At 43.1% G+C, this 27,966-nt stretch overlaps 1 protein-coding gene across 1 annotated transcript in view; it reads left to right on the plus strand.

Annotated features, from left to right (window-relative positions):
- MGAT5B (alpha-1,6-mannosylglycoprotein 6-beta-N-acetylglucosaminyltransferase B) overlaps positions 1-27,966 on the plus strand; it is a 168,812-nt gene that overhangs the window by 128,549 nt on the left and 12,297 nt on the right. Inside the window, exons 9-14 of the mRNA XM_028717043.2 lie at positions 674-805; positions 3,628-3,761; positions 6,971-7,101; positions 12,792-12,947; positions 16,907-17,053; positions 18,796-18,912. Of these exons, the coding sequence (XP_028572876.2) occupies positions 674-805; positions 3,628-3,761; positions 6,971-7,101; positions 12,792-12,947; positions 16,907-17,053; positions 18,796-18,912 (817 nt within the window). The remainder of the gene's footprint in view (positions 1-673; positions 806-3,627; positions 3,762-6,970; positions 7,102-12,791; positions 12,948-16,906; positions 17,054-18,795; positions 18,913-27,966) is intronic.

The raw sequence follows: 27,966 nt of genomic DNA on the forward strand, positions 1-27,966 counted from the left end.
CTTCAACTTCCAAGCCTTGTGAGGCACCTTTGCGACTCCCTTCCCCCCAATCCATTCCTGCAGCCACAGTGATTCCTCAAGTCTACCAGCTTTTGAAACTGCAGCCCACGAGCTTTGTGCTGTGGCCATCTGTGGCCAACCTGGAGCTGCAACTACAACCACTAAGAACTACCTCCAGAAGCTGAGGTGACTTGCATGGCCCACTGAAATTGTAACTCTGAGGGCTCGTCCACACAGCAGCACCTTCCCTCTTTCCCCGCTGGCTGCTATAAGCATTTATCTGAGAGTATGGGAAGCGTCCCCAGGGAAAGGTAGGCATCTTTAGGTAGAACACTCCCTCAACATTCATCATGAGAGGCCTGTGCTAGAGAAGGCTGGGCCCATGATGCTAGGCCCATATAAATTTATAGTCAGCTTAGAGTTTCACTAGCCCCTCTATAGGTCCTCTGCACCAGAGATGGTGAACCTATGACCCTCCAGAGATGTTTTTGGACTCAGTGAATGTAAATTCTATCTGGGGAGAGATGGCATGGCTGGGGAAGAGGGATATGGCTTGGGGAGAGTCTCAAGGGCCAGAAAGAAAGGGCTGGAGGGCCACATTTGTCCTCCTCCCCACCTCTGCTATATTGACACCCTTCCCTCCCTTTTCACCTCTCTTTCTTGCTCTTTCCAGTAACTTAGGAGTGCCTCCTGGCCGGGGTAATTGTCCCTTGACAGTCCCTTTGCCGTTTGACCTCATTTACACAGACTACCATGGGCTACAGCAGATGAAGCAGCATATGGGCCTCTCCTTTAAGAAATACAGGTAAGAAGAACTTGGTGGGCTTTTATGTCCACCTCTTGTATCTTTTTTATAGGCAAATAGCTAGGGTTGCCATATTTCATAAAATAAAAACGAGGACCTCCTGAAAGTTGTTGAGCTTTTTTTCTTTCTTTCTTTTTTACAAAAACGCCAAAAATTTTGTTTTTGGGATTTTTGGAAATTCCCCCAGGTGTCACGTCCGCCTTTGAAATCTGGATGTATGTCAGCCCTAAAGTAATAATTTTTCTCAATACCTCTCTTGGCTAAAATCAAGTCTAAACTATTTACAAACTGAATGTTTGACGGTTATTTACATTGTATATGCATGGTTTATATTTCTTGTGGTGGGGTATAAGGAGATTGATTGTTAAATGTATTTTAAAAACTAAAAAATAGTTAGGAAGGACCTCTCCATTGATGCCCTTTTTAATATTGTTTCCATTCTTCTCTATTCTTTTGAAACCACAACTGTATTTAGTACTTAACAAACTTTTGCTTTATATGATAATGATTTTATTTAAATGGGTTTCTTCTTAAGAGCTGGTTTTTTGTCTGCCATTTCAGAAGATCAAAATGCATTGCACTATTATTTTCCAAGAATTTAACCGCAGAGACTGAACAGAATTGAACCTGGAATTCTCTTGAACTTTTAGCCTTTCCTTATCCTTCAAGCTTCCAAAAGTAAATTTCCACAACACAAGTTTTAGACTTTCCCTTGGCCCAGTTTATCTCCATGTCTCTGAGAGCTGGCAAATTGCCCAGTGAATGGCTTCCATGCTGCTTCACAGCTGCCATTGTTACATGCTGGGATGTGTTTGCAAAGGTGAGAGAGCAATCCTTCATACCACTCTCTTAAATGAAATAATAATAGTATCACTTTCCGTGGAGAACACAGAAACCCTTGGGGGTTATGGACTGGTGAGTGAGAGCAAGGATAAATAATACATCGGCACTCTGGAGGTGTGTTCTGCAAGCATCGCTAGGAAAGAGAAAGAGGCAGGCAGGTGGATGGATCAACTTGGGACACCTCTGCCCATTTTGTCCCTCCTCTTGAGGTTTTAAAAAGTTCAGCTCACAGACTCTTGCCAGATCAGCAGCTAGCAAAATTTTGTGATTTAATTTAGCACTGGTAGCCCGAGTATTCATTACTCTTTCTCCAATCCCTCCTGTTATCCTGCACAATTTTATGAGGGAGAAAAATGACAGGCGGTGTTATTGCCTCTATTGTAAATAAATTTTCTCTCTGCATTCAGCTTGGTTGGAAGAGAGGAGTTGTTATTCCTGTGCTTGCTTTCTACTTGCTGTGTTTTTTGACTTCTCTTCCCCTTTCTCTTTTTATCAGTGCCATAAGCCAGTTTCAGGGTGGCTAGGATGTGAGGGTCAGGGGAGTCATGTCAACAGAAAGAGAGGGATGAGCTCTTGCAAAACCAGATGTGAAATCAATTTTGAATACGAGTCTCATACATTCAAACTTGAATACATCAAGCCTCTTCAGATTTAACAGAATGATAATTTTGGTAATTGACTCCTGTGATACCCAAGCATTTGTCACCAAGACGATTTGTTTGTGTTGCGTTTTTGTTTCACTTCAGGGAGCTGTTGCCTCAAGACCTCCTTGCCCACCTCCACCCCTGTCTTACCTTCTGCTTCACTCTTCTCCCTGTCTCACTGCTGACTATTTCCACCCCTTTCATTTCTTCTTCTTCTTTCAACCTAGATCTATCTTTCTTCTTCAGAGAAATATGATGCTATCCATCATTAAGTGATATTATTGGCTATGCAACTCATGCTGGTTAATTATGTGTTGCAGGCTCCTTATATATTTGAGAAAGTGGGTTTTGGTGATAATAAAAATATGTATTGTAACTAGGCATGAGCAAACTCATGTAACTAGGCATGAGCAAACTCATTAAAAGACGCCTGCTTCTTGGGAGGAAAGCAATGACAAACCTAGACAGCATCTTAAAAAGCAGAGACATCACCTTGCCAACAAAGGTCCATATAGTTAAAGCTATGGTTTTCCCAGTAGTGATGTATGGAAGTGAAAGCTGGACCATAAAGAAGGCTAATCGCCAAAGAATTGATGCTTTTGAATTATGGTGCTGGAGGAGACTCTTGAGAGTCCCATGGACTGCAAGAAGATCAAACCTATCCATTCTTAAGGAAATCAACCCTGAGTGCTCACTGGAAGGACAGATTGTGAAGCTGAGGCTCCAATACTTTGGCCACCTCATGAGAAGAGAAGACTCCCTGGAAAAGACCCTGATGTTGGGAAAGATGGAGGGCACAAGGAGAAGGGGACGACAGAGGATGAGATGGTGGGACAGTGTTCTTGAAGCTACCAGCATGAGTTTGACCAAACTGCGGGAGGCAGTGGAAGACAGAAGTGCCTGGCGTGCTCTGGTCCATGGGGTCACGAAGAGTCGGACACGACTAAACGACTAAACAACAAATGAACAAACTCACATCACCTCATTTTAAAGTCCCTTTTTAAGACCTTTTTCCTGCTAGCACTCAGCCAGGACTTCCAATATTCACAGAAGATGCTTATCGGAAGGAGAGGAGTGGGTTATGTGTAAGTCTTCCTCCCCTGCCAGTCTACCAACCTACCATTCCTGTAGGTTTTGCTGAGCCACTCCAGGGAGCATATCGGTTTTGTAGTTTCCTTAACATTTCAAGTTAAAGAAAAAGCCAGAACATGAGGACCTCCACCAAAACTGGGCATGGCACAATGGCTCTAGGATAATGTATCACTAGCTCATATTTTTGTGTTGCTCCTATGCAAGACATAACCCACATGACTTTTGTTTGTTTCCCTTGCACAGGTGCCGTGTCCGAGTGATTGACACTTTTGGGACTGAGCCTGCATACAACCATGAGGAATATGCCACACTGCATGGGTACCGGACAAACTGGGGCTATTGGAATCTGAACCCAAAGCAGTTCATGACAATGTTTCGTAAGTGGTATCAACATTTGACAGTGATTTGCCATGGAGAGGTGTGTGATGACAGTGGGTGCTCAGATATAATAACAAACCCTTTCTGAGTAAGGCTAGAAGTCCATGGCATCCAACTTTCCCTTGCCCAATGCTCTCCAGCTGTTCTGGACTACAGCACTATATTTTACTTTCTATTTTTTACATTAGCTGCTTTGAGCATCACTTGGTGGAAAAGTGAGATATAAATTTAACAAGCAAATAACCTGTTTTCTGCTCTCTCCAATGACTTGTATTCAGAGATGACTTGCAAATATGGAAGGGGTGTTTGTTTGCTTGTTAGTTTGCTATCATGGCCAATATCTGCTAATAGGGATATCTTTCCCACCCCCTTTTAAAGCTATTTTAGTTAGTGAATTCCACAAGCTAATTGTGCATTGTGTGAAAAGCTTCTTCCTTTTGCATGTCCTGAATCTCCTGGCCATAAACTTCATTGAATAGCTCTGAGTACTAATGTTATGAGAGAGGAAGAAACATTATCAATATCTACTTCCTCCCAAAACATGCAGAATTTTATGAACTTTTACAATGCCCCCCTTAGTTATCCCCCTGCTTTAAAAGGTTCCACATTTTTCAGCTTTCCTCATGGAGAAAGTCTTCCGAGTTCTACATTTTGAACAATTTGTCTACTGTCCAGGGTACTGAAAGTCCTGTCTCCAATACCACTTGTTCATGGAGTCATGACCCAGGAATAGTTTCTTCCCTGCCTGTCCTTCCACTCTGCCCCAGTCTGCTTCCAGATCAACATCCTCCCAACTTGTCCATGGGTTCTGCCTCACCAGGAATGAGCACATATGAAAAAGAAAAGGCATCGTTTGAGGTTGCTTAATCTGTCCATACTTAATTCAGCACAGATAAACCCCAAGTACTTGTTACGTTCTTTGCTCTGAAAGTAGCAAATCATTTTCTGAGCTGTCATTTATTCACATGACCACTTGACTGATTCACATGATTGTTTTTCAAGTGTCCTAACACACACACACACACACACACACACACACACACACACCATACACCCTCGGCTTGGATTGCAGGTTGAACCAATGGCCTGAATCGCTTGTCTAGAGTAGAATTTATTGACACACCATTCTCAAAGCTGGTAGAAATAAAACACAGGGAATATATCTGGAAGCTTTCCAAGATGAAGAAGCCCCAAAAGTATCATGAAGACAGGAACTGAAAGTTCCTGTGCCCTGTGTTATGTCCGTGCCATGAAAAGGGTAGTAGAGATACTGTCACATTTGCACCTCCAAGTTGATTTCCCAAGGGTTCTGGATAGGCAGATTTGCTGCTTCCACCTGACCTTAACCTTGACAATGATGCCCCAAGGAAAAGCTAGTTTAATGGGGCCTGCCTTTTTAATTAGCTTTCATACTTTACTGTCCCACTCCCACTGTTTTTGCTAATTATGTTTCCAGGCTGTCCCAGCATCTCCCCTTCTCCCCAGCATGGCCAGGGTGAAAGACTTGTAACAGACACAGAGCTATTTCGATGCAAGTAACTCTCTCCAGCTCTCTGGGAGCTGCCAAGATAACCAATCATTCCTCGCCCAGCTAGAAGCACAGTGACAGCAGGAAGAGTAGGATGTGGTGTCATGGTAAAAATATCTTCAGGACTGTATTGGAAATGAAATAAATGGGCCTTTGCAAACCAGCAGTTAGGAGAAAGCTTTATTTTTGTGTTCCCTCCTTTGAGACATGGCATTGCACAAATTACCGTATTTTTTGCCCCATAGGATGCACTTTTCCCCCTCCAAAAATGAATGGGAAATGTGTGTGCGTCCTATGGGGCGAATGCAGGCTTTCGCTGAAGCCTGGAGAGCGAGAGGCATCAGTGGGCACCGACCCCTCTCACTCTCCAGGCTTTGCGCAGATCTCCGCAAGCCATGGGAGCCCAGCGCTGGGCTCCCGCTGCTTGCGGAGAGTTGCCTGCATGACAAACACACACTTCCTGCAGAATACGGCTTCCCCACCACACCAAACTTTATCCTCCCAGTAACTCTGTGGAGTAGATCCCTGATTGTGCAGACAAGTCCATCAGTGAACAGTTCGTATGAAGATAGCATTTAGTCGCATGATCTACCAAACACATCTACTGCCTTCTGCCACCACCCCATCCTCCAGCATTCTCCCCCAGCTGCTGGATTCCTGTTGTTACTTCCCAAAAATATATCCTGTGACATTTCAGTGATCATGGAAATCTACTGAACTGCATGGCCAAAATGTCACCTGAGAAAACAAGTGATAAAAAGCGCATGAACACCTTAAGAGCTATCCATAATAATCAGTAACCTGTAATTTTGGAAGGTTGTTTATCATTCTAAAAATGAAAGCCCAATAGAAGAAGCAAACACAGAGGGGACCCCCCAGCATTGAGAAATTACAGTTTGTTTGAAAATTACTTGGATATTTGAAGCTTAATCTTACAAGTGGTGGCTGTATTAGACTTGACTTTGCAAGCAGCAAACCAATAACATGTGTTGAATGCATCCTCTAAGGCAATTCAGCTCTAAAGCAATTCAATTTCTTCAACATTTGGGTTTTTTAAAAAATAAAAATAATAATAATAAAGCTGTTATAGCTCCAGAGAATTAAGATAAGATTATACTCAGATTACATGTTTTTAAAAAAAGTTGCGCCAAAGTGAAAATTCTCAATGTTTCAATATATTTTTTAAAAAAGCATTTTCCAGGGTTGATGCATTTTATTTTTGTTAATTGCCATCCCTGCCTCATGTAGCCCACTCTACTAGATGTCGGTGTTGTTTAATGAGAAGAAAAATATAAAGTATTTCTGGGTTATTCCATTATTAAATCAAAGATGTTATGTAATGGAGGGTGTAAAATATCTCAATGGACTCATTTCTAAAATTAATGTAACTGACTTGTAAACTAACGAAGCAGATCTCCTGTGAATTATCAGAAAATGCAATCGTGGTAGCATATGTGGGAGGACATGTGGCACTTTTTATATTATAAAACCATGTGATGGTAGAAAGTCGAGTATGAGTGCAAAATTCAATGCAGCCCTAGCAAAGAGCCTGCGAGGCTTCTTTCCACAGCCTGTGAGGCATCCCATTGGGAATGGGGTGTTTGTGTTACTGAGAACAGAGAGGAAATCTCTGGAGAAACCTAATGCAAGTCAAATGCATGGATGTTTATTTCTTTGCAGCTCATACGCCTGACAATTCCTTCATGGGTTTTGTGTCTGAGGAGCTCAATGAAACAGAGAAGCAATTTATTAAATCCAACAAGGCTAACAACATGGCAGTGGTATATGGGAAAGAAGCCAGCATTTGGAAGGTGGGTAGCAAATAAAATAGTGGAACTTTTTAACAGTGTCAAAGGCATTTAATCACCCAATCATGGTCCAAAGTGTGCTAAATACTCTGTGGCTGCAATCTTATGCAAACCTATTTAGGAATACATCTAACTGAACTCTGTGGGACTTCTTTTGAGTAATTAGGTATGGAGTGCATCTCTTATAACATTTAACAAATGGATGAGGAACCTGTGTCTCTCCCAATGGTTTTTTTTTTTTTTTTGACTCCATCTTCCATCAGCTCTAGCCAGTATGGCCAATGGTCAGAAATGACTCTATTGTAATGACTGTAGTTTGTTTTAATAGATTTCAGCAGCAGCAGCAACAACAACATGATGGTGTTGCTGGTGCAAGTTGCAGTCCAATAACAGTGGATGCCACAGGTTCCTCATCCCAGACACAGCAGAGGACCATATGAAGAGTTATAGGTTTCATCCAAATAATTCTTTAACTTTCAGGACCAGTTTAGGCCTTTGATAGGTACAGCCGGATCTTGCCTGGTTGCAAATGCAAAGGATGAGGGGCTTCTCTTTCACATAGAACTACACACACATCAACACACACACATCCTTTGTTTAAATGCCAAGTCCCACAGTGAGAGGACTAAGTGAATGTTGTCACTCTATGTACTCTATCCATGGACCACTCTATATAAACATAAGCATTTGAAAGCTTTTATGAGCTACTTAGCCTGTTCTCTTCATTCATCTCTGCTGCATTATTCCTTGCAGCAGCAAATAGTAATGGTGGGCCCAAGAAAGCGTGAGGAAGGAACCATTGTGTTCATGTCATGCTATTTAAAAAGTGCTTTTAAGAACTTTAAAATGCTTATCATATATGGATCTTCAACTCCCCTGTTGCCGAACCTTCCCCAGTAATCATGATGCCACCCTGAAGTTATGGGGATTGGGTGAATTCGTGGAGGAGGAGGGGACAAGCATGAGCTACTGTCTGTGACAGTTAAATGAATACCAGTGCCAGGATAGTTTGGGGTAGTTGAAAACAACCATACAGGAGGCTGAATTGCCTTTATGGCCTGCTTACACTGAGAGCCAGTGTGGTGTAGTGGTTAAGAGCGGTAGTCTCGTAATCTGGTGAACCGGGTTCACGTCTCCACTCCTCCACATGCAGCTGCTGGGTGACCTTGGGCTAGTCACACTTCTCTGAAGTCTCTCAGCCCCATTCACCTCACAGAGTGTTTGTTGTGGGGGGGGGGAGGGAAAGGAGAACATTAGCCGCTTTGAGACTCCTTTGGGTAGTGATAAAGCGGGATATCAAATCCAAACTCTTCTTCTTCTATTTGGAAGCACTGGATTGGGCTCTGTTCAGAAATGATGCTTGGCTAAATGAGACCTTGGTACAACCCAACAGAGCTTTCCTGAAGCTCTGTTGGTTCCTGGTTGCTTCAGAGCATTTCTGAGATCTTTTTAGTTTGTTGCCATTGATGCAGAGGAACTAACTCTCATTCCTTCTTCCTTCTCTCTGTGTGCCCACCATGGGATTTCCAGCTGCAGGTAAACAGAAAATCATTTTTAACTATGTGCTTTTTATGTGTATTATTTCGATTTGCATACCCGTTTGCGCTGACAAAATGGAATTTTATTTGAAGGCTACATTGCAATGTGTACGTGTACAAAAATACATACACTAGTGTAAAGTGTGCATATCAGTGCATATAATCATGAAAATAACATGGAACATGCAGTATATTAGGGTACATCACCTTGGGGGGAATGCATATATTGGAGAAAACTGCATATAAAAATGTGCATGCCAGGAGATGTTAAACTAAATTGCTGGTGAATTTTCCGAAGCGCTTCAAAAAAAATCTGATATAAAAATGGGGGGAATTGAATTTAAGGTTGGAAAAATGAGAAACTGATAAAAATTAAAATTGACAAATTCACCCATCTCTGTCCACCCCCACCCCCCACATATGGAGCCCAGGCCCCCAAGTTCCAGTGTGTGCCTTCAGAGTAGAATACTTGAACCACAACACCTCTCATTTTTGAATCAAACCCAGGTGGTGAATGGCTTGGCTTCTTCCCTTTGCTGTTTTGTTTTGCTTGCATGTTGTTTCCTCTGCACACTTCTGTTTTCCAGGGGGAAAGCAGGTCAATTACCCCTGAGTGTAGAAGCAAATCCTGCCTAGAGAACGCTTCCTCTCCACACCCCCCCCTTCCACCCCCCTCTTGCACAGCTTTACTTGATGCAAACATTGTGCATCTCAAGTTATGGAAATCTCTTGTGCATCAACATGTGATTGTTCATCACACAGATTTCTATCCAGCAAACTGAAATATGTGCCATCAGGAGTGCAGTGGAGGGTTTTTAAATTATCGCTTCCGCTAAGCAAGAACTCGATGCAGAAACCATAGGTTTTGTTTGAAGATGATTATAACAATATTCACCCAAACCATATTTGCCGGAACCTGTGATGCACCGTAGATGTATTACAACTTCCTTATTCACTTTAGCATGCATTTGATTTGAAAGAAAGAATTAATGTACTATAAACACAAAAGCAATATCAAGTGGATGTTCTCCAATGTGGCATCTGCTTATGCAACAGGGCTCCTCTTTTCTCTCCTCCTCTTCATACCCCCCAAAATCAGCTCCAGACAGCTGATGCGGGGCATTCAGGAAGGTGGCGGAGGGAGTAGAGAAATGCGAAGTCCCATTGCACAATATGCTTTCCATTGCAAAAGCAGGCAGACATCATATCTATCTATCCATCTATCCAGACACACTATGCATATCTCCCATTATTTTATCAAATGCTGTCTGTAATATTCATATCCATTCTAAGAAACTCACACCTGATCTGAATATACTCCATTTTATTCCTCTAAGTATAAACCCTATTTTGTATTGCAAATGATCGCTTCAATGTGCTTATCTACCTGCCTTTAAAAAGTATACTGGGCTCAGTGATCATTTGCAATACGAACCGCATGCTGACAGCTCAAAGGTCACTCGTGGTTCGAGGACCCGATCCCCGCGTAGTGAAATGAAGACACAAGGACAAGTAATATAAGGTTAATGGGCGAGAAAAGGCCACAACTTTATTGATTACAGCAAGTGAAAAGGTATTGGCTTAGGCATTGGATCACGTGACTTGACTCCACCCACGCAGAGAGGGATGAGTCTGCAAAGGGGGGTTTATTCACCAGTAGGTGGAGTCCGTTGATGCTAATCCAACTATAAGCTCTCCCCTGATGTCACCAAGGGTCGTGCCATGGCCCCCCGCCACATAGGCATCAGACAGGATCCACGACCTCCGGATTCCTTTAATGGAATACCCAAAAATTGAAGGCGTAGGTGATGGCCACACCTAGCCCTTCCACACACCGCAACATATTCCAATGCCTAACCGCCACCCGAGCCCAACAGGCTCACCGCCTTGTCTCATACATCCCACAGACTCTTGTATGAGAGACCTTACAGAAATAAGACGATTCCAAGCCCTCATGGAGTGCACTGGATGCTTCCAACTGGCCAACTCAAAATGAATTTGCTCCTTTTGTTGAATTGCACAATTTTTGTTTTGGTTGTGAGCTGGTGCACAATTTTTATTCATTATTGTTTCCATCAGTTTCTGAAAACATCCTTAGACATGACTGTGCAATCCTTTCAGTCTCTGGTGTATTGTACATGGGCCCAAGTCATGATGTGACATGCCAGAGGCCTCCCACTATACAGGGCAAGACTTGGCACAGCCCAGATCTGCATGACAAGGCAAAGCATCTCTGTGCTTACATGAGGGGGCCTCATGCGAAGGTCCATTTTAAAGCCTGGCATTCCCATAATGGAATCTAAAACAGAAGCGTCAGCAGAATTCAGACTTGGATACTGGGCTTTATGAAAAATGTCCCCTACCCATGTGAGCCAACTCAGTCTTGTTCCCATCAAACATCTGACCGATCAACCCAGCAGTTGGTGTGTGATGTTTTGCATGTGCAGAAAGTGCTGCACACTTCTTAGTGGTTTTACGCTTCAGCCAGAATACCAAATGTGGTGGAAGAATTGAAACAGATCTTTAAGTGTATCAGCATCCCCCAGTGGCAGCAAAAGTTGCATCACTTCTCTGAGTGCTTGAGGCAGGTGTCTGCTGCAGACAACACAGGGAGGATAAGCGAGAGCAAGGCTTGGCCATTAAAGTTCCCAGCCTTCTTTGTCTACTAAACCAGAGACCATACAGTAATTTCTGTGGCTGGGAAGAGCTTCCTCTTTAGGCTGGGCTTCAATGAAGCCCAGGTCTCGATTGCTGTTTGTACCTCTGCTCTCACCCCTAACTTTAATTTGGCTGGTTTGTGTCTTCTAATGCTGAAAAGTGTGGAGAAATTGGGGGAAGAAGGGAGAGCAGAAAGCAGTCTGTTCTGCAAAGGACAATGCTGACCACAGCTGAATTCGAAGGGGAAGTTACTTCTCTTGTGCAGAATTTATGCTGGCAGGGAAAAGAGATCCATGCTTGGAAACATTGTGTGACATGTATTGATCTGCTAGCCTACTCATTTGATAGAGTGATAATGAAGTCCTTACCAGCTACGTGCAATTCTTAAAAGGCAACATCAAATGAGCTTCAGAGTTAATCAACCTAATGCGGGGCTCATTCCCAAAAGGAAACATGCTGGGAAGCTGCAAGATAACACCTAAAACATATGTGGAGAACCTTGGCCCAGTTCCATGCATGTGGGGGAGCCTGGAGGGAGAGAAGGAGCTCTCTACAAACCATCAGTTCAGCTCTTAGGCAACATCTCCTTTTCCCAGGAAAAAGAAGTTTCCCCACCTCTGATAGGACAACTGGTACCTGCTTTTCAAAATAGCATACCACCTACATAATTTGATCAGACATAAGCTTATTCCAAAGAGCAGGACCTCCCTTTAAGAACAGGATACCTTTTGAATGCTCTAAGGCAGCGGTTCTCAACCTGTGGGTCCCCAGATGTTGTTGGACTACAACTCCAATCATCCCTGAGCTCTGGCCTTGCTAGCTAGGGGGGATGGGAGTTGTAGTTCAACAACATCTGGGGACCCACAGGTTAAGAAAGGCTGCTCTAAGGGCATGGTAACATAATGTACTGGCATCACATTTTTTCTAACTGCTCAAGGCACTTCATTTTAGATTGCTACTTACAACATAGGAGCCAACTCCTAGGGGCCGAGGTCCCTTCACACACCCCCAATAAAATATTTGAGGGGCCGTCCCTCCCCCATTTTGATGGGCATTGCCATTCAAATGATGTGCATGTGCCGCGTCTTGTGATCAGTTATGTGGAGCAGGGCTTACATGCCCCCTCCATATTTTATTCAGGTTGGAACCCCTGACTTACAATAACCTGTTTAGGTAGGCCAGTATTATCTCCATATTATACAGGTGGTGGCTGAGACTGAGAGATGGAGCAGCTTGCCTAAGACACACCCAGTATGCTCATGCTTGGAGTGTGAATTTAAATCAGGCACATATCAGATACCCTAATCATTATACTAGCTGATCTCCCATTGTCTCTGCCGGGGTACATTTTTATTTGCTTGCTTAATTGGGGAAAGGTTACCATCTGGATGAGCCATGACAAAATGTATGCAGCTGGATGTAATTTTATATGTCCTCACGAATTCTGAACTTTGTGACTGGCAATCACAGATGAATTTCTTTCCTTTCTTTTCTCAGGGCAAAGAGAAGTTTCTAGCCATCCTGAACAAGTACATGGAGATCCATGGCACTGTTTATTACGAAACACAGCGCCCGCCTGAAGTCCCAGCTTTTGTGAAGAATCATGGTCTCTTGCCACAACATGAGTTCCAGCAACTCCTGAGAAAAGCCAAGGTATTTGCCACAGGCAGAAAGAAAGAGGGCTGCGGCCAAATGAAACTCTGGCAATAAGAAATTCTCCAGTTGTGGGATTGTTTTTTAAGAGTTATGTGCCAATCTGCTATAAGGCAAAGGTCTTGGAGAATGCAATGGAAATATTGTGGCAATAAAGATGTGGGGATCCACAGGGGGCAAAACCCTTAGGCAGTGCTCCAGGGATGGTAATGGTGGTTGGCTGTTTCTTTCTATATTGATCTATCAATCATCTATCATCTATCTAACTAACTATTTATATCTATCTATCTATCTATCTATCTATCTATCTATCTATCTATCTATCTATCTATCTCATCTATCTATCTATCTATCTATCTATCTTAGAAGGAACCGTGGAAGGGCGGGGAGGGGAAGTTGATGTTTAATGTTTTGCTTTGTATATGTGATTATGGAAAAACTCTCTCTCACACACACACACACACAGACACACACACACACACACACACACACACACACACACACACATATGACAAAATAAAAGGGGGGAAATTAGAATAAGCAGCAGTAAGGAGTGGTTTCTGGCACTTTAATTTTTTTTCAATTTTTTAATTTTTATTGGAATTTTATCTACAACATAACACAAACCCCCTCACCTTCCCAATACACAAATCCACCCTCATTAAACGTGAACATAACATACAGTGAGCATTACATACAACAATACAAACAACCAAATAAAAGACTTCCTTTACCCTGTATCTGGCCTCCTTATTTTCTTCTTATAAACGGTTTCCTTTATGAATAATTATTAAGATTTTTCTAATTATAACTTAAATATTCACAAAGTCTCCTGCAGACATTAATCAAAACAAGTCCAGGTATGTATTTTAGGGCACTGTTTTGTGAAGTATTCTCTGCATTTTCCCCATGCTTTTTGAAACTCTTGTCTAGTGTGATCTCTAATTGCCTCTGTTAATCTAGCCAGTTCACTATACTCTAACAGTTTATCTTGCCATTCCTTTTTTGTTGGCACAGTTTCTTTTTTCCAGTTTTTAGCAATTAGGATCCTTGCCGCTCCTGTGGCATAGAGGAATATTTTCTGATCTTCTCTTGCTATGCACTTTACATCCTGTGCCTCTTGGCATAAGGTAGCAGGTACCATGCAAAAAATGATAATACTGTGGCCAAATCATGGAAATGAAATTCCGCTGTGAAAGCATTTCTCAGCCCAGATCTTATGGGATGTTTCTGCCATTAGAGAATGATAATGTCTGTTTTAAAGTTGGGTTTACTTATTCCCTTTATTTTTTAACCAATTACATAAAAATTGAAATTTAGTTAAAGATGGATTTAGAGGCCTCTCATAACCAGAGGCCCTAAACTGTAGGTTGCTTAACACTGGTAGGAGTACAGGTTTACAACACAAAACTAGTCAAGTCTACTCAGACATAAAGCCTATTGAATTCAATTGGCCTTACTCCCAGTTACTAGGGAGTAGGATTGCAGCCTTAGTCACATAGCTTCTCCAGGGTCCTTGCTCTCTTATCTCAGTGGGCCATAGGACATGTTCAAACTAGAGTTCTTTGCCTGGAGTTGGTGGGGAAACTTTCTTTCTTTCTCTTTTTGCCAGTTCATTCCACAGTGTGTTGCTGAATAATTTCTCCCCTCTCCTGATCTGATCACTCCGTAAGCCTGCTAATGGTTCACCTCCACAGCTGGTAATGCAAGGCTGATGAAGCCACTGCTTGTATGAAAATGGCATAATAGAATTAGAAGGGCAAAGTAGCGCAGAGCGGAAATGGTTTGGGAAAAGTTTAATCTCATTACGGGAAGAGATAGCTGAAGATCTTACAGATGGATCTTCTTCATAATTATAGAGTCAGGAGTTCCTGCAACCCTTTAGCTATCTCGCTAGTGCTTCTAAAGAATTCACTGAAGCATATAATTGCAACAAAGAATTTATTAGGTTCGTCCTCCATTTTCTGTCCATGAACATTTAAAAGTCTCAGGTGTCTACACATTATTTTCTGTGACTTGCTCATGTCTTTAGCGACTTCAGAATGGTTTTTACTTTCAGTGTAGGAATGGAGCTTGAATCCCTCCTCCAAATCCTTTGTCAAACCTCCTCCCATTTCCCTCCTCACACCCCACAATGATCTAAATTGGGCACAATCCAGTTAAAGTTCAGCACTCACTTGAAAGACCTTGACTAAAGCTGTCTTCTGTGTGCCCAAACCCAGGGGCAGAGGAAGGGGGGTGCAGTGGAGTGGTCCACCCCCGGTGTCACCACTGAGGGGGTGACAAAATGCCAGGCGGCACTCACTGCAGGGCCTGCAGTGCACCCGAGCCACATGTCTCTCCTGGGAGTGACATGGTGGCTTGGGCACCCACAGGCTCCGCGGTGCCCCAAACAGTCTGCTCCCCCCCAGCTCGGGAGTGGGAGAAGGCAGGCAAACTCCTCAAAGGCCTCACGGAGCATCCTGCCCCAGCTCGCCCTGCCCCATGGGCAGCTGGCTCCACCCCTGGGTGCAGGGCATTTGTGCCACCCAGGTGCCCGATTGGCTTGCTCCACCGCTGCCCCAACCCTCTGAGGTGGTGGCACTCACCTGTCTGTTATGTCCTCCCCAGGGAGCCTTGCCCAGGTCCTCACCTTGATGGGTTTTGGTGCCGGGAAATGGCATTTTAATTGTATTTCCCCAGGCCTCTTAATCACCTGAACCTACTTTAAAATTGTTGTGCTGGTTTTTTATTATTGTATTATTGAAACTTATTCTTCTTAGCTTAAGCTGCTCTGGGATGTCGCTTGGTATTGATGATGGTGGATATAAATTACTCACTCAAGTGTCACTCACTCAAATTACTCACTCAACGATCAAATAGATAAAATAACCAACAGTTCTTTTGCAGCATCTTGATAAACAATTGCAAAGGCAGATTTGACCATATACTCTGGGGTTCATTTCTCCCAGTAAGGTGAACCTCCATATGCCAACGAAACAAAACAAAACAAAACAAAACACTTATTGGTGGTGTTGCTCATGGAAGCACGTTGCTCAAAACAGCCGTGTGCCACCTCTTCCCAAGGGAAAGAAAGAGGGTAGGCCAGAAAAGCTTGTGCAGGGACACCCCATGTGGATACAGAGATTTATTGTATTTATTTTACCAGTGGAGCAACTGGAGCACTGCCTGTCTACCTTCAACCAAACTCTCAGCTGCCCACCTTCTAATTTACAACAGCCAGTCGAGTGGCTGGCACTACCTGCCAGTTTCCTCCTCCTTAGTCTCAGAGTTGATTCTTTGTAGATCTCAGCAGGGAGGAGGATGGGAACAAGGCTAGAATGAGTTGGCTGTGCTTGTCATTGGCTCTGGTGCCACCTACTTCTAGTCCTCCTGCCTTCCACCCTACCAGTCCCAATTGGCATCAGCCACCTTAATGTATTTTACAAAATGACAGGAACATGCTAAAGGATAAGAGACAAGCCCAATCCCAAATTCACCAATTTCAACTCCTATGACTGTCTAAATTAAAAATAATAATAATAAAAGGTTCTTAGCTCCACCCCTAGTTTCCTGGGCTAATTCAAATATTTTCATACAAAGGAAACAATATTTCTGAATAAAGAATATTGTTAAGTAGAAGAATGAAACTGCAACATGTTCAAAGACTATCATTTGCTATCTGCCATGTTCGTTAAAATTATATGCAAATTGTTAATTAGTGACTACTGAAACATGCAAATGAGTAGAGGCTGTCTGGGCCACGTGTCCATTCAACTGTTGTCCTCTTAAATGACACATGTTGTTGGTACTGGATTAATTGTGGGACTTTCAGCCAACAGGTTAAAATGCCAAGCAAAGGATTGGTAGACCATTAACTCCCATGGCAAAGAACTGAAGGGTTAAACAAATAACTGAAATAGCTTTAAAATAGTGTGGTTGCCAAAGATGCCTGAAATATCTGAATTTTCTCTTTGCAGCTTTTCATTGGGTTTGGTTTCCCCTATGAGGGCCCCGCCCCCTTGGAAGCAATAGCCAATGGGTGTGTTTTCCTGCAGGCTCGTTTCAACCCACCCCACAGTTCACTCAATCATGAATTCTTCAGAGGGAAGCCTACATCGAGAGAGGTAAGCCTGCTCTGAAATTGTGCAGCAAAGATCTTAGAGCTGAGCCTAATTGATCTAGGTATTTCTAAAGCAGGGATGGGCAGCCTGTGGCCCTCCAGATGTTGCTAGACAGGTCAGGGGTGATGGGAATTGTAGTCCAGCAGCAGTGTCCGGAGAGCCACAAGTCCACCATCCCTGACATACTTGCAGCTTCATCACCGCTCTAACAGTGGGGTAGGAGTGCTGAAAAAAGTTCACATCTGGCAAGCAATGTGCCCCTTGGGTTTCAGATAGTACTTGGGTTGACGAGTCTAAAAGGCCCAGGACACAAATTTTCACAGCCCTCTTTCTGCTACGGTGGCTGATTTACCAGAAGTATAGTATTTAGCATTAACTCTGGATGTGTATACTCAATTCTGAATAAACTAAACCCCCTAGAGCAAAATATACATCAGAAGGCTTAGTTTGGTCAGAATTGAGTATACACTTCCATACATACATTATTTCTGGCAAATGAGCCACCATAGCTGCCAAAGGGCTGTGAAAATTTGTGTCCCAGGCTTCTTAGACTTGTCTACCCATGTATTTTCTGAAACCAAAGGGTCACATTGCTTGCCAGATGTGAAATATATTGGCATTATTTTCAGCTCTCGTAAAGGTAAAGGGACCCCTGACCATTAGGTCCAGTCATAGCAGACTATGGGGTTGCGGTGCTCATCTCACTTTATTGGCTGAGGGAGCTGGCGTACAGCTTCTGGGTCATGTGGCCAGCAAGACTAAGCCGCTTCTGGCGAACCAGAGCAGAGCACGGAAGCACCGTTTACCTTCCCGCCGGAGCAGTACCTATTTATCTACTTGCACTTTGGTGTGCTTTCGAACTGCTAGGTTGGCAGGAGCAGGGACCGAGCAATGGGAGCTCACACCGTCGCGGGGATTTGAACTGCCGACCTTCTGATCAGCAAGTCCTAGGCTCTGTGGTTGAACCCACAACGCCACCTGCATCCCCCACTGTACCCCACTGTAAATGTACCAGCCTTTCAGAGAACCAGTGTGTTCTAGGGGGTAGGATTATGACCTTCGATTTGGAACAGGAGTACATTGGGTGGTATTCAACCTAGTGCTAAGTCCCTCATTCCATCAGTGTGAAGATTTCACCATGGTCAACAAAACATTATCTCCACCTCTCCCCCCTCCCCCAGTTCATGCCCCCTAAATCTGTTCTAAGATTATCTCCAACCCTCTGGGGTAGATTTGTGTAGGGCATGTGCATCGGGGAGAAAGAGGGGAGGAGGTTCCTGTTGCTTAAGAAATCCTTGCACTGATGGGATGTAGTAGTTCATAATGCCTGTTGTTCTCTTCCAGCCTCAGTACCCTCATTTGTAAAAATATTAGAGGGGGGGACCTGTACAGGTGAGCTGTTGTGAGAATGAAGGAGAGCTGCTTCAAATGTCACTTTGCCATGATAAAATTATAATAAGAATAAGTACATACCTTGTAATATGTATATAGGTGCATGAGGGAAGGGTGAGGCAGCCACATCATGTACAGGGATCTGAGAAGATGGTTCTACCTGAATTAGTACATGTCTGAAAATGAATATTTCTTCCATGGCTTAAAGAAGTTTGTACTATATATAAGCTCCACTCATTTTCCTTTATTTCCTTATTGCCATTTCTGATCCTCACGCTTTGCTTTGTTTTCTGAAATGCTTGCAGCCACAGTGCCCCCTGCAGGAAGTATTATGTTTCCTTCCTGTATTTTAGGTACCCTCCCAGCATCCCTATGCAGAGGATTTTATAGGGAAACCCCATGTGTGGACAGTGGACTACAATAATTCAGAGGAATTTGAAGCTGCTATCAAAGTCATTATGAGGACCAAGGTAACTGCCAGCCAAGCCTCCTGAAACATTATTAGTCATAGAAATCGAGCCTTTTATTTCAATATTTTGCCAAAAAAAAATAAAAAATACCCCAGTGGGTGGATTCAACAAGAACAATGGCAGGTTGAGAATGAGTGTGGGTTTGCAGCCCATCTCAGGAAAATAAAGAGAAACATGACCTATTTCAGGTGTTTTCTATCCCTGCCCCTACAAACTATAGGACAGAAAGTCAGGCCATCTGGATTAGAAGGTGTTAATAAGTGAGTGAGCTGTGTTTTGCTTTTACTTTCTTAACTTCTCCTCAAAGTTTCATTTTTTAAAATGTCACTTTCAACAAACACAGTTAAAAATAAAAACTTGGCCTTTAGAAACTCAAGACATAGGAGTGTGTCCCTTATGTGACTCCCAAAACACTCATGACTGTTTCCAACTTTATTTTAAGATGTACATAGAGGTGGGGGAGAAATTTGATTCAGTTCACATTTAAAGGCAAGTTTACTTGATCTGCACTTTCTGAAGCAATGTGAGCACCAAGACCTGTCCTTTGAAATTTTCACTTCTCTGAATTTTGCAATGCAGTTTCTCAGCCTATCCATATACAAAAACCCATATACTATGGGAAAGTGTGCACAAAATTTGCACATATTCGTGAAAATAACATGCAAGTATGCATTATATTAGGGGGAATTGCACTGCAGAAAAGGTGTCTGTTAGGCAAAATTGCATACAAATATGTATATGTTTGCAGAAGAAAAGAAAAGAGGGCTTTTCATGAAGACTTAAAAAAAAAGAAACCACATATGGGAGAACTGAAGACTGGGGGGGGGGATGTGAAATGAAGACGAAACAGAACTGACAGATCCACCCATCCCTTCATGTACATAAACATAACATAATGTAGGACAGGCACATACATTCAACTATTTCATAGCAATGACCCACATATGGCAAACTCAATGCTGGGATTTCTGCTCCTGGTTTTACCAGGAGTTAAAAGCAAAACTAAACTTACATTTGAAAGAAATACTTCTAAAGTGACTTTTGCAAGCATTCATAGACCAAATGAGACATTGCAGTTAATATCTGGCTGCCGCAAAAAACGGTTGCCACGCATTTTGTTCTCATTCTCCCCTGTGGAATATTGAAGGAGAATTTATACCTTGTGACTTGTGTGACATCAGAATGTTCAACAAGGTCTTAAGGCTAGCTCAGTCAGGAGAACATGAGCCTCTTAAGAGACTCTTCATTTCAAGATCATGGGTTTGAGTCCCACATTGCACAAAAAATTCTTGCGCTGCAGGGAGTTGGACTAGATGTCCCTCATGCTTCCTTCAAACTCTGCAATTCTATGAATACAATTCTATGAAATAAACAGATGACCAGGCCTGCTGTCCGCACTGAGGTCTGCTCATGAGGGTGAAACACACATGTCATGAGTGACCCAAGGTTGCCTTTGCTAGTTGATACAGAAGAGGAAGGGGGAACCAGATGTATTTCCTGCACTTTTTTGAAAACGGTCACACCTTTGCCACTGTTAACATCTAGTTTAGCCCTAAGATATGAGTTTTAAGATTGCATGTACAGAAAGAAGTAACATCAGCCAGAGGCCTCAGCATTTATACCTTTGTTTTCAGATAAATCTTTTCCAGCTTCTGGGCAATTTCTCAAAGATTGCTCTGCAGAGCTTCTCCTGTATCAGGAGATATTAACACAACTTGCCTGCTGTTCACTCCTACCATGCAAGTGCTATAAATGCTCAGGATAATTTATCTTCTTTGATTTAATTATTCATTATTAGTATATTAGCAGTATTTGTATTAAGCCAGCCAACAATAAGAGGAAGAGCCTCAAGTGCTGCCTTTTAAATATGAGCATTGTAGACACACACACACACACACTTTTTTGAAGAAAAAAAATGGCTGGGAAGTAAGGAAAAGGACCTTCTGAAAAATGCAGCACCTGCTGTGTGATGCGGTTTCTCAAAGACTTTTAAAATGTATCTGTCATGAATATTTACTTCTCCCACAGCAGAAGCCTTTCAAGTTGTCCAGATCATTAAAGTCAATTCTCCTGGAGGGAGAAAATGTGCTGATCTCCATTTTGCTCACAATTTGCTTTGGGTGGGGGAGATGGGTGTCTCTGTTGTTTGAAAAGACAATGTGCTGCAAAATGGTGCCTCTCTTAATACCCAAGTCTGACTCAGAAGGTTGGCAGGAATCAGGGAACTCAAATCAACTGAGTGACTATTAAAAGGGATTTTTTTTTTTAGGAACCAGTGATTGCTGCATCACATGTTACGTAGTAGCAACTCCAAGCTTGTCTCCAAGTGAACACAGGCCAGGAAGCTATCACCAGTCCCAGCTCCCCAATAAGCATACCTGGATCACCCAATCCATAGAGGTAGCCATATTAGTCTGTAGCAGAAGAAAACGCAGAAAGTCTGATAGCTTCTTAAAGACTACATCGGTACCTTGGTTTACAACCATAATCCGTTCTGGAGGTCCGTTTCTAAACCAAAACAGGTTGTAACCCAAGGCGTGCTTTCGCCAATGGGGCCTCCAAAAATGTTTTGTTCTTAATCCAAAAAAAAAGGGTTGTAATCCAAAAAGGTTGCAAACTGGGACACGACACACACTTCCGGGTTTAACGTGTTTGTAATCCAAAACGTATGCAAACCAAGACGTATGCAAACCAAGGTACCACTGTACTAGATTTATTTTTTTCATTACAGTTTCATAGACTGTAAAGAAAACAGCCATAATATATCTTCTCTTCCTTAAGGTGACACAAGACTCTTTTGTTTCCATATGACATGAAGGTTTGCTACCTTGTTTAGACTGCTGGGCATGAGAGATGGGGCCTTTTTGGTGGTGGCTCTGCCCTTGTGGAGTTCTATTCCAGTTGAGATTCAAATCACCCTACCATCCCAAGTGGAAGTTAAAGACCTATCTGTTCTGAGACTTTTCTCCCTGCCCTTGCAAGTATACTATACTTCTGCTGCTGTGTTTGGTGCCTCTAGTTTCATCAGATGTTGTGGTTTTATATTTTACTTTGTGAAGTCTTGGCCCTGAAACAAATAAATTCATATCCTTCCCCTCCACCACCATTAAGTTCAATTAATCAAATTTAGACCGCTCAAACTAGCAACCAAGTAATAGCAAGCAATAACAACTCTCCAGCATCTGAGTAGTTAGCCTGATGTGGGGGGTGGGGGTTTCTGATTTCCATATCTCCAAAATTTTGAGAAATACCCTGAGAAATATAACTATTCTCTGAGCATGTAAACAAGAGAATATTGGGTAAATGGGAGGTTTCTTAATGTATTTGACTGAAGAGGCAACAGCAGATAGCATGATTAAAAGCAGGTGGGGCATGTCTCCTCACAAGCAATAGTCAGCCTTCTGCTGTAGAAGCTGTGTATCTACTCTAGAACCACTTTGCTCCAACTGTGGGCCTATATTTGGTTCAAGTTCAAAATTGGTCCATAATGATGTAGGGCAAGATCTCCCTGTTGTTGGAGAACTGTATGAGATGAAAGCCTCCAAAGGGGGTCAAGTTGGGTCAGGCCTCGCATTTCAAAAGAACACGGTCAGGAAGCTAAAATAAGACCTTCAGAGCCTTCTTTTCTTTAACAAGTGTTAAACAGATTGACCCGCTTTCAATGAAGAGCAGAAGAGTGGCAATGAGACCTCTCCCCACCCACGCAGTAGACACACTTCAAACGGAGGACCAAGTTAGGCGCTCATCTTCCAACTATGAATTCTGGTCTCTTATTGACTTGCTTTGAAAACCCAGAGCAATATCGCTATATGAATCCTTAGGTTTTGTCATTCGTATAAATAACAGGAGCTGTTTGTTCAACTCCTCGGTCTCAGACAGAAAGGTGGGGCTGCTTCAGCAAGAAATTAGGGTGTGTGGGGGGGATTGGTTTTGTTCGCATTTCAGTCTGCACTTCTCAAACCCATAGGCAAACTGACACATGATTATCCTTCAAAATTCACACTCCCCTGAATTTTGTAGCACAGTTCTCCAAGCAAATGATGTTTACAAAAATGCTTCTGCTAGGGGAAAGGGTGCAGGATAATACTGGCTGTTGTGGCAATGCTATGCTAGGTGGCAGAAGTCCTCTTCGGCTGATGAAGTGGAGGCCTCTGATAAGGAAGGCCAAAGGGCAGACAGGGCTTGCTCCAGACGTGTTGCTACCTGACAAACCTGCAGTACCTATGTCCCACCTAACCGGAGGATGTGGCACTGCCATCCTCACTCAGAGGACTCCATGGGGGACTCAGTGAAACCAGAGACTCCCCCACTCTGGGACAGTAAGAGACCAATGAAGAGAGCTGGGTTCCTTTCAGCAAAGCAGCACCTTCCAGTATGGGCGAGCCTCGCCATCAGGAGGCAGTAGTGCTACTATCATATAGGGCTGAGGTTGTTCCCTGCTGAAGCAACAGAGGAGCTTTGTGTATGCAGAGCACAGGTTGAGCCCCTGGCTTCCAGCTGAACCATTCTCCACCTATTCTTGCAAATTTGCACTAAAATACGGATGAATTTTCAAGGGAAGCTTTTTTTTAAAAAAAAAGCAAAAATGTGGAAATGTGAAGAACTGAAGACTGGAAAAAGAGAAACCAAAGGAAACAAAAATTAACATATTTGCCCAATCAGCAGACAGGTGGGTGGGCAATGTCACCCCACAAACAACAGGGAGACCAAGAAGGATGTGATGCAGCTGCCCTCAAGGGCAGAACCAGAAGTGATAGTGATCACACGTGGGGTAGAAGCAAATAGAGTCAGGGGCTCCAGGTCCTAGCTTAGCAGCTCCTGATCCCACTGACAACAATGGAGTTTGGATCCACCTTTCATTTTAATTTGAGATGTAAGAAAACTTTGATGCCACAATGCAACTAAAATGTGCAGTGAAACTCTGAGAGAAAATGGTTGGCTGGCGTACCCCCTCAGCCCTGTCCTACCCTCAGTTCCCATTCCGGAATGCATCTTCCTAGGTTACTCCCTCAACACATTAGAGCTGCTTTCAAAAATATGTTCTGTAAACCACCCGGAAAGCGGTAGAGAATACAAAGCGATTTGCAGCCACTTTGCTCCTTTTTATTTTTCAAGGGCTGGGATATTAGAGATGCTGTCAAGGCAATTAGGCCTAAAAACTGACCTACCTTAAAAGCTTGAAAGCCTTATTATAGTCTTTTTGCTGTTGGGTTCCCCAGATATTTTGTCTTTGAAACACTGTTCTGCTGCAGCAGGAAATGTACAAAGAAGAAAAACAACGGCGAGGTTGAGGAGGAGACTGGGGGGCTTAGAATGGACGTTCTCAACAGGCTGTCTATGTCCTGAAGTTTTATTCCCCTGCCTCCAATTTGGCTAGAATGGGAATCTTTGAATTTGTGAGTAATACAGAGGTAGTCAACATGGCGTCCTCCAGATGTTTCTGAACTACAACTCCCATCATCTCCAAGCATGGGCCATGCTGGTTAGACCTGATTAGTCAAACAACATCTGGAAGCCACCACATTGGCTACCCCTACGGTAGATAGTCTAAGTGTGCAGAGCTCCTTCTCTTGTTGATCTGAATGAAGAGCATTGCTTGTTACTAAAGCTTCTGCAAGCTTCTTTGTGCTGGGTTTATGTTTGCACAGTTTGTGGACCCATCAGCCAAACACAGCTGAGCTAGAAGCTCAAGAGCCCCCCCCCCCCCCCGAGGTTGTCCTGGCCTAGTTTATGTGCTCATGTTTTTGGTCCAGCTATCCAACATAAGTTATGGTTCCTGAAGATAATTATAGCAAGAGCTTACCTCCCCCCCCCCTTGCAACACTCAGCATCTCATAGCATAAGGAGAGGAGACTACAGAGCAGCTGCATGAAGCCAAGAGAGCATGTGAGACAAAAAAGACAAATTGCAGCCCACGGGGAAAGGTGACACTGGGAGTATTGTCCCTGTGATGAATTACAGCTCTTAGCGGAGAGGTTAAAGGCGACAGGCAGAGACGGGGTGGCTTTCCTTTGAGGTCATTTGCTTGAACTTCAGCTTCTACATTTTCAAAGAAAAAACCACGGTTCTTACACAAGCAATTTAATACAGCCAATATTCTGGTGTAGTGAAGGGAGAAGCCTTCATTATATTAAAGTCAAATGTACAGGAATATAATGGAAAATTATATATTTCAGGCTATGCTTGGGAGAGTAGCATATTAAGCATTGCTGTGAAAATAGCTGGTTAAAATATCCCCAGGCTGCTGCTACACACTGTTAGACAATTGCATTATTTTCTATTTATTTGGCTGATAACATTTAGGTTGGGCTTTCTCCCCCCTACCTTCCTCCCACAATTTTGTTTGAGAAGGATTCATTATTCTTCTCGGAGCTATGATTCCTGTTGGAGACCCAGATTCCTGTGGAGAAATCATATATTTGAATCTATTCCTGGGTTGTGAGTACGTTTGCTTGCTACCCATTATTTGAATGGAAGCGCCCTCTTTTAAGAGACTGTATTTATCATGGTACATTGGTACTGCTGCAATAAAGCCAACTTCCAGAGCACCTCTACAAAAATGTGGCTCAGCTGACATGCCTAGAGACTGAGAGGAAGCTCACATCTAAGTGAGATGACCTGTTACTATGTTAGCCACCCTGAGTGGCTGGAGCAACACAGTCAGATAGTATTACTACTACTACTACTACTACTACTACTACTACTGGCCGTTGTTACTACCAACCTTACAATATGCTTGTGAAACATGGACAACTTATAAACACCATCTCCAACTCCTCAAAAGATTCCATCAACGGTGTCTCTGAAAAAAATTACACATCACTTGGGAAGTCAGGCGAACTAATATCAGTGTACTGGCAGAAGCAAAGATTACGAGTGTTGAAGCAACATCAACTTCGTTGGACTGGTCATGTTGTGCAGATGCCTGATGATCGTCTTACAAAGCAACTATTCTATTCCGAACTTTAAAATGGAAAGCGTAATGCTGGTGGTCAACAGAAGAGGTTTAAAGACAGTCTCAAGGCAAATCTTTAAAAATGTAGTATAAACACCGTCAACTGGGAAACACTGGTCTGTGAGTGCTCCAGTTGGAGAACAGCCTTTACCAAAGGTGTCATGGGCTTTGAAGACACTCGAACTCAGGGCACATGTGCTAAGAGGAAGGCACACTTGGCAAATCCACACCATGATCAACTCCCGCCCGGAAACCAAAGCTCCCACTGTGGAAGGATGTGTGAATCCAGAATTGGCCTCCACCCTCACTTACGGACTCATCGTTAAAACCGTGTTTATGGAAGACAATCTTACTCGGCTACAAGTGATCGCCAAAAAAGAAAGATTGTTCTCCATACAGCAACTGAGTCTTCATACCTGTTTCCCAACCAAGAAGGAAATATTAGATTTATTCAAGGGAATGTTCCTTGTTACAGAGTATCAATGGTATGCTAGCTGTTAGGCCATAATAATAAATTTTCATTCATTCAGAGTATCAATGGGACACCCCCTTTAATGACGCCTTGGTATTACTGAGTTCCTCACACCTGAACTCTCCAAGTGGTGCAGTTATGAACATCACATTAGCACAGACATCTGTCTGAAGCTGCTATTTGCATTTCAAGGGAAGCTTCCATTGCTGCCAATGGAATTGCGGCAGGGAGAGAAAAAGTTAACCATTCCCTTCCTAAGGCTGCTCTAGTTATCCCTTGGCTGCTATTTACATAACCAAAAACAACAATAGCATTCATGCAATTAATGCCAGGTCCAGTTCGGGCCTCGGTGAAGAGACTTGGGCTTCTCACAGAGACTGCTGTTCCAGAATAGCATGTGATATTGTATCTGGGCCTATTTTAAAAGGAAGGTACACATCTGTATCTTTGAGTTATTTCTTCCTCTCAGTGCTGCTAATAGCCTCACAAAGTCCAAAGGGGCCTACTAAACAAACATTGTGTTATTCCATGGATGTCAAGGAGAATACATACTGTGAAGTGTCTTCTGACATGTCCTACTCTCCCCCACCTACCCATTTCCCATTTTACCCACCTTATGCCTATTCAGCTAGTTAAACCTGAACATAATTAAGAAAAACTTGTTACTTCTTCGCTTCTTATGCAGGCTGTCAGGGCTACACATGCTGGTGGTTTTTGATGGCTCCTGTTGTGAGGATGGCATCTGTTCCCTTCCTGGCACCAGAGTGCAAAGGGAGTCTTTGATGGATGAGAGAAACGTGGTTTCCTACCCCCTCTGGAATCTCCCCCTCCTCCACTGTGGCTCTCATTCAAATCTCCCTCCCTGCCTTCCCTAGGGCACAACCACTTTCCTCATTATCTTGTCTTTTCTGCATTCTTCCTCCTGCCCTTGTCCCTGTAATCGAAGCACTCATCTTCGCTACACTATTTCTGATGACCCATCTGTTCACCACGGTCCCAAGAGCACCTCTCGCATTATCTCTTTCTTTTCTTCCTTCTGTTTATACATTCAGATTGTGCAGTCAAGGCCACAGCAAAGTGCCAATTCCTCCAAAATAATTGTTTAATTAAAATCCGACACTTCCTACCTCCTGTTGGTCACTGCGGTGTTTTGAGACCTTTCCAGAACACCATCTATCATAAGAGCGGCGATCTCCCTCTGCGGGAGAAAGAGGATACAAACACGCTCCGTTTGAGGCCAGATTCCATTTTACATTGTACCCAGGTAGACCTACTGAACTTAGCACAAAATGCCAAAATGTAATTTAGTAGAACATTAGCTCTGATGGTGCCAGGTTCTGGCCTTGGAACTGAGGGGAAGCCAAAACCTAATTGAGAGGTGAAGCATTGTACCAGAGCCAAGTCTGCTTACTTATTCTTTGAGGGCTGTGCAATTTAGCTGCGGGATGACTCTGCTGGTATTAGACTCTCTCGAGTAAATTAAATAAAAATTATTCTTTGCGGCCACTAAGTGTGGCATTGTGCCATTGTGTGTTTCATGTGATGATTGCATTTGTCTTATGATGCCTTGGTTGTTTTAAGCCTTAGTTGCCTTTATGCAATCCTAAGAAGTACTTTTTCTCTCCTT

This window comes from Podarcis muralis, chromosome 2 (assembly GCF_964188315.1).
Source record: "Podarcis muralis chromosome 2, rPodMur119.hap1.1, whole genome shotgun sequence".
Lineage (NCBI taxonomy): Eukaryota > Metazoa > Chordata > Lepidosauria > Squamata > Lacertidae > Podarcis > Podarcis muralis.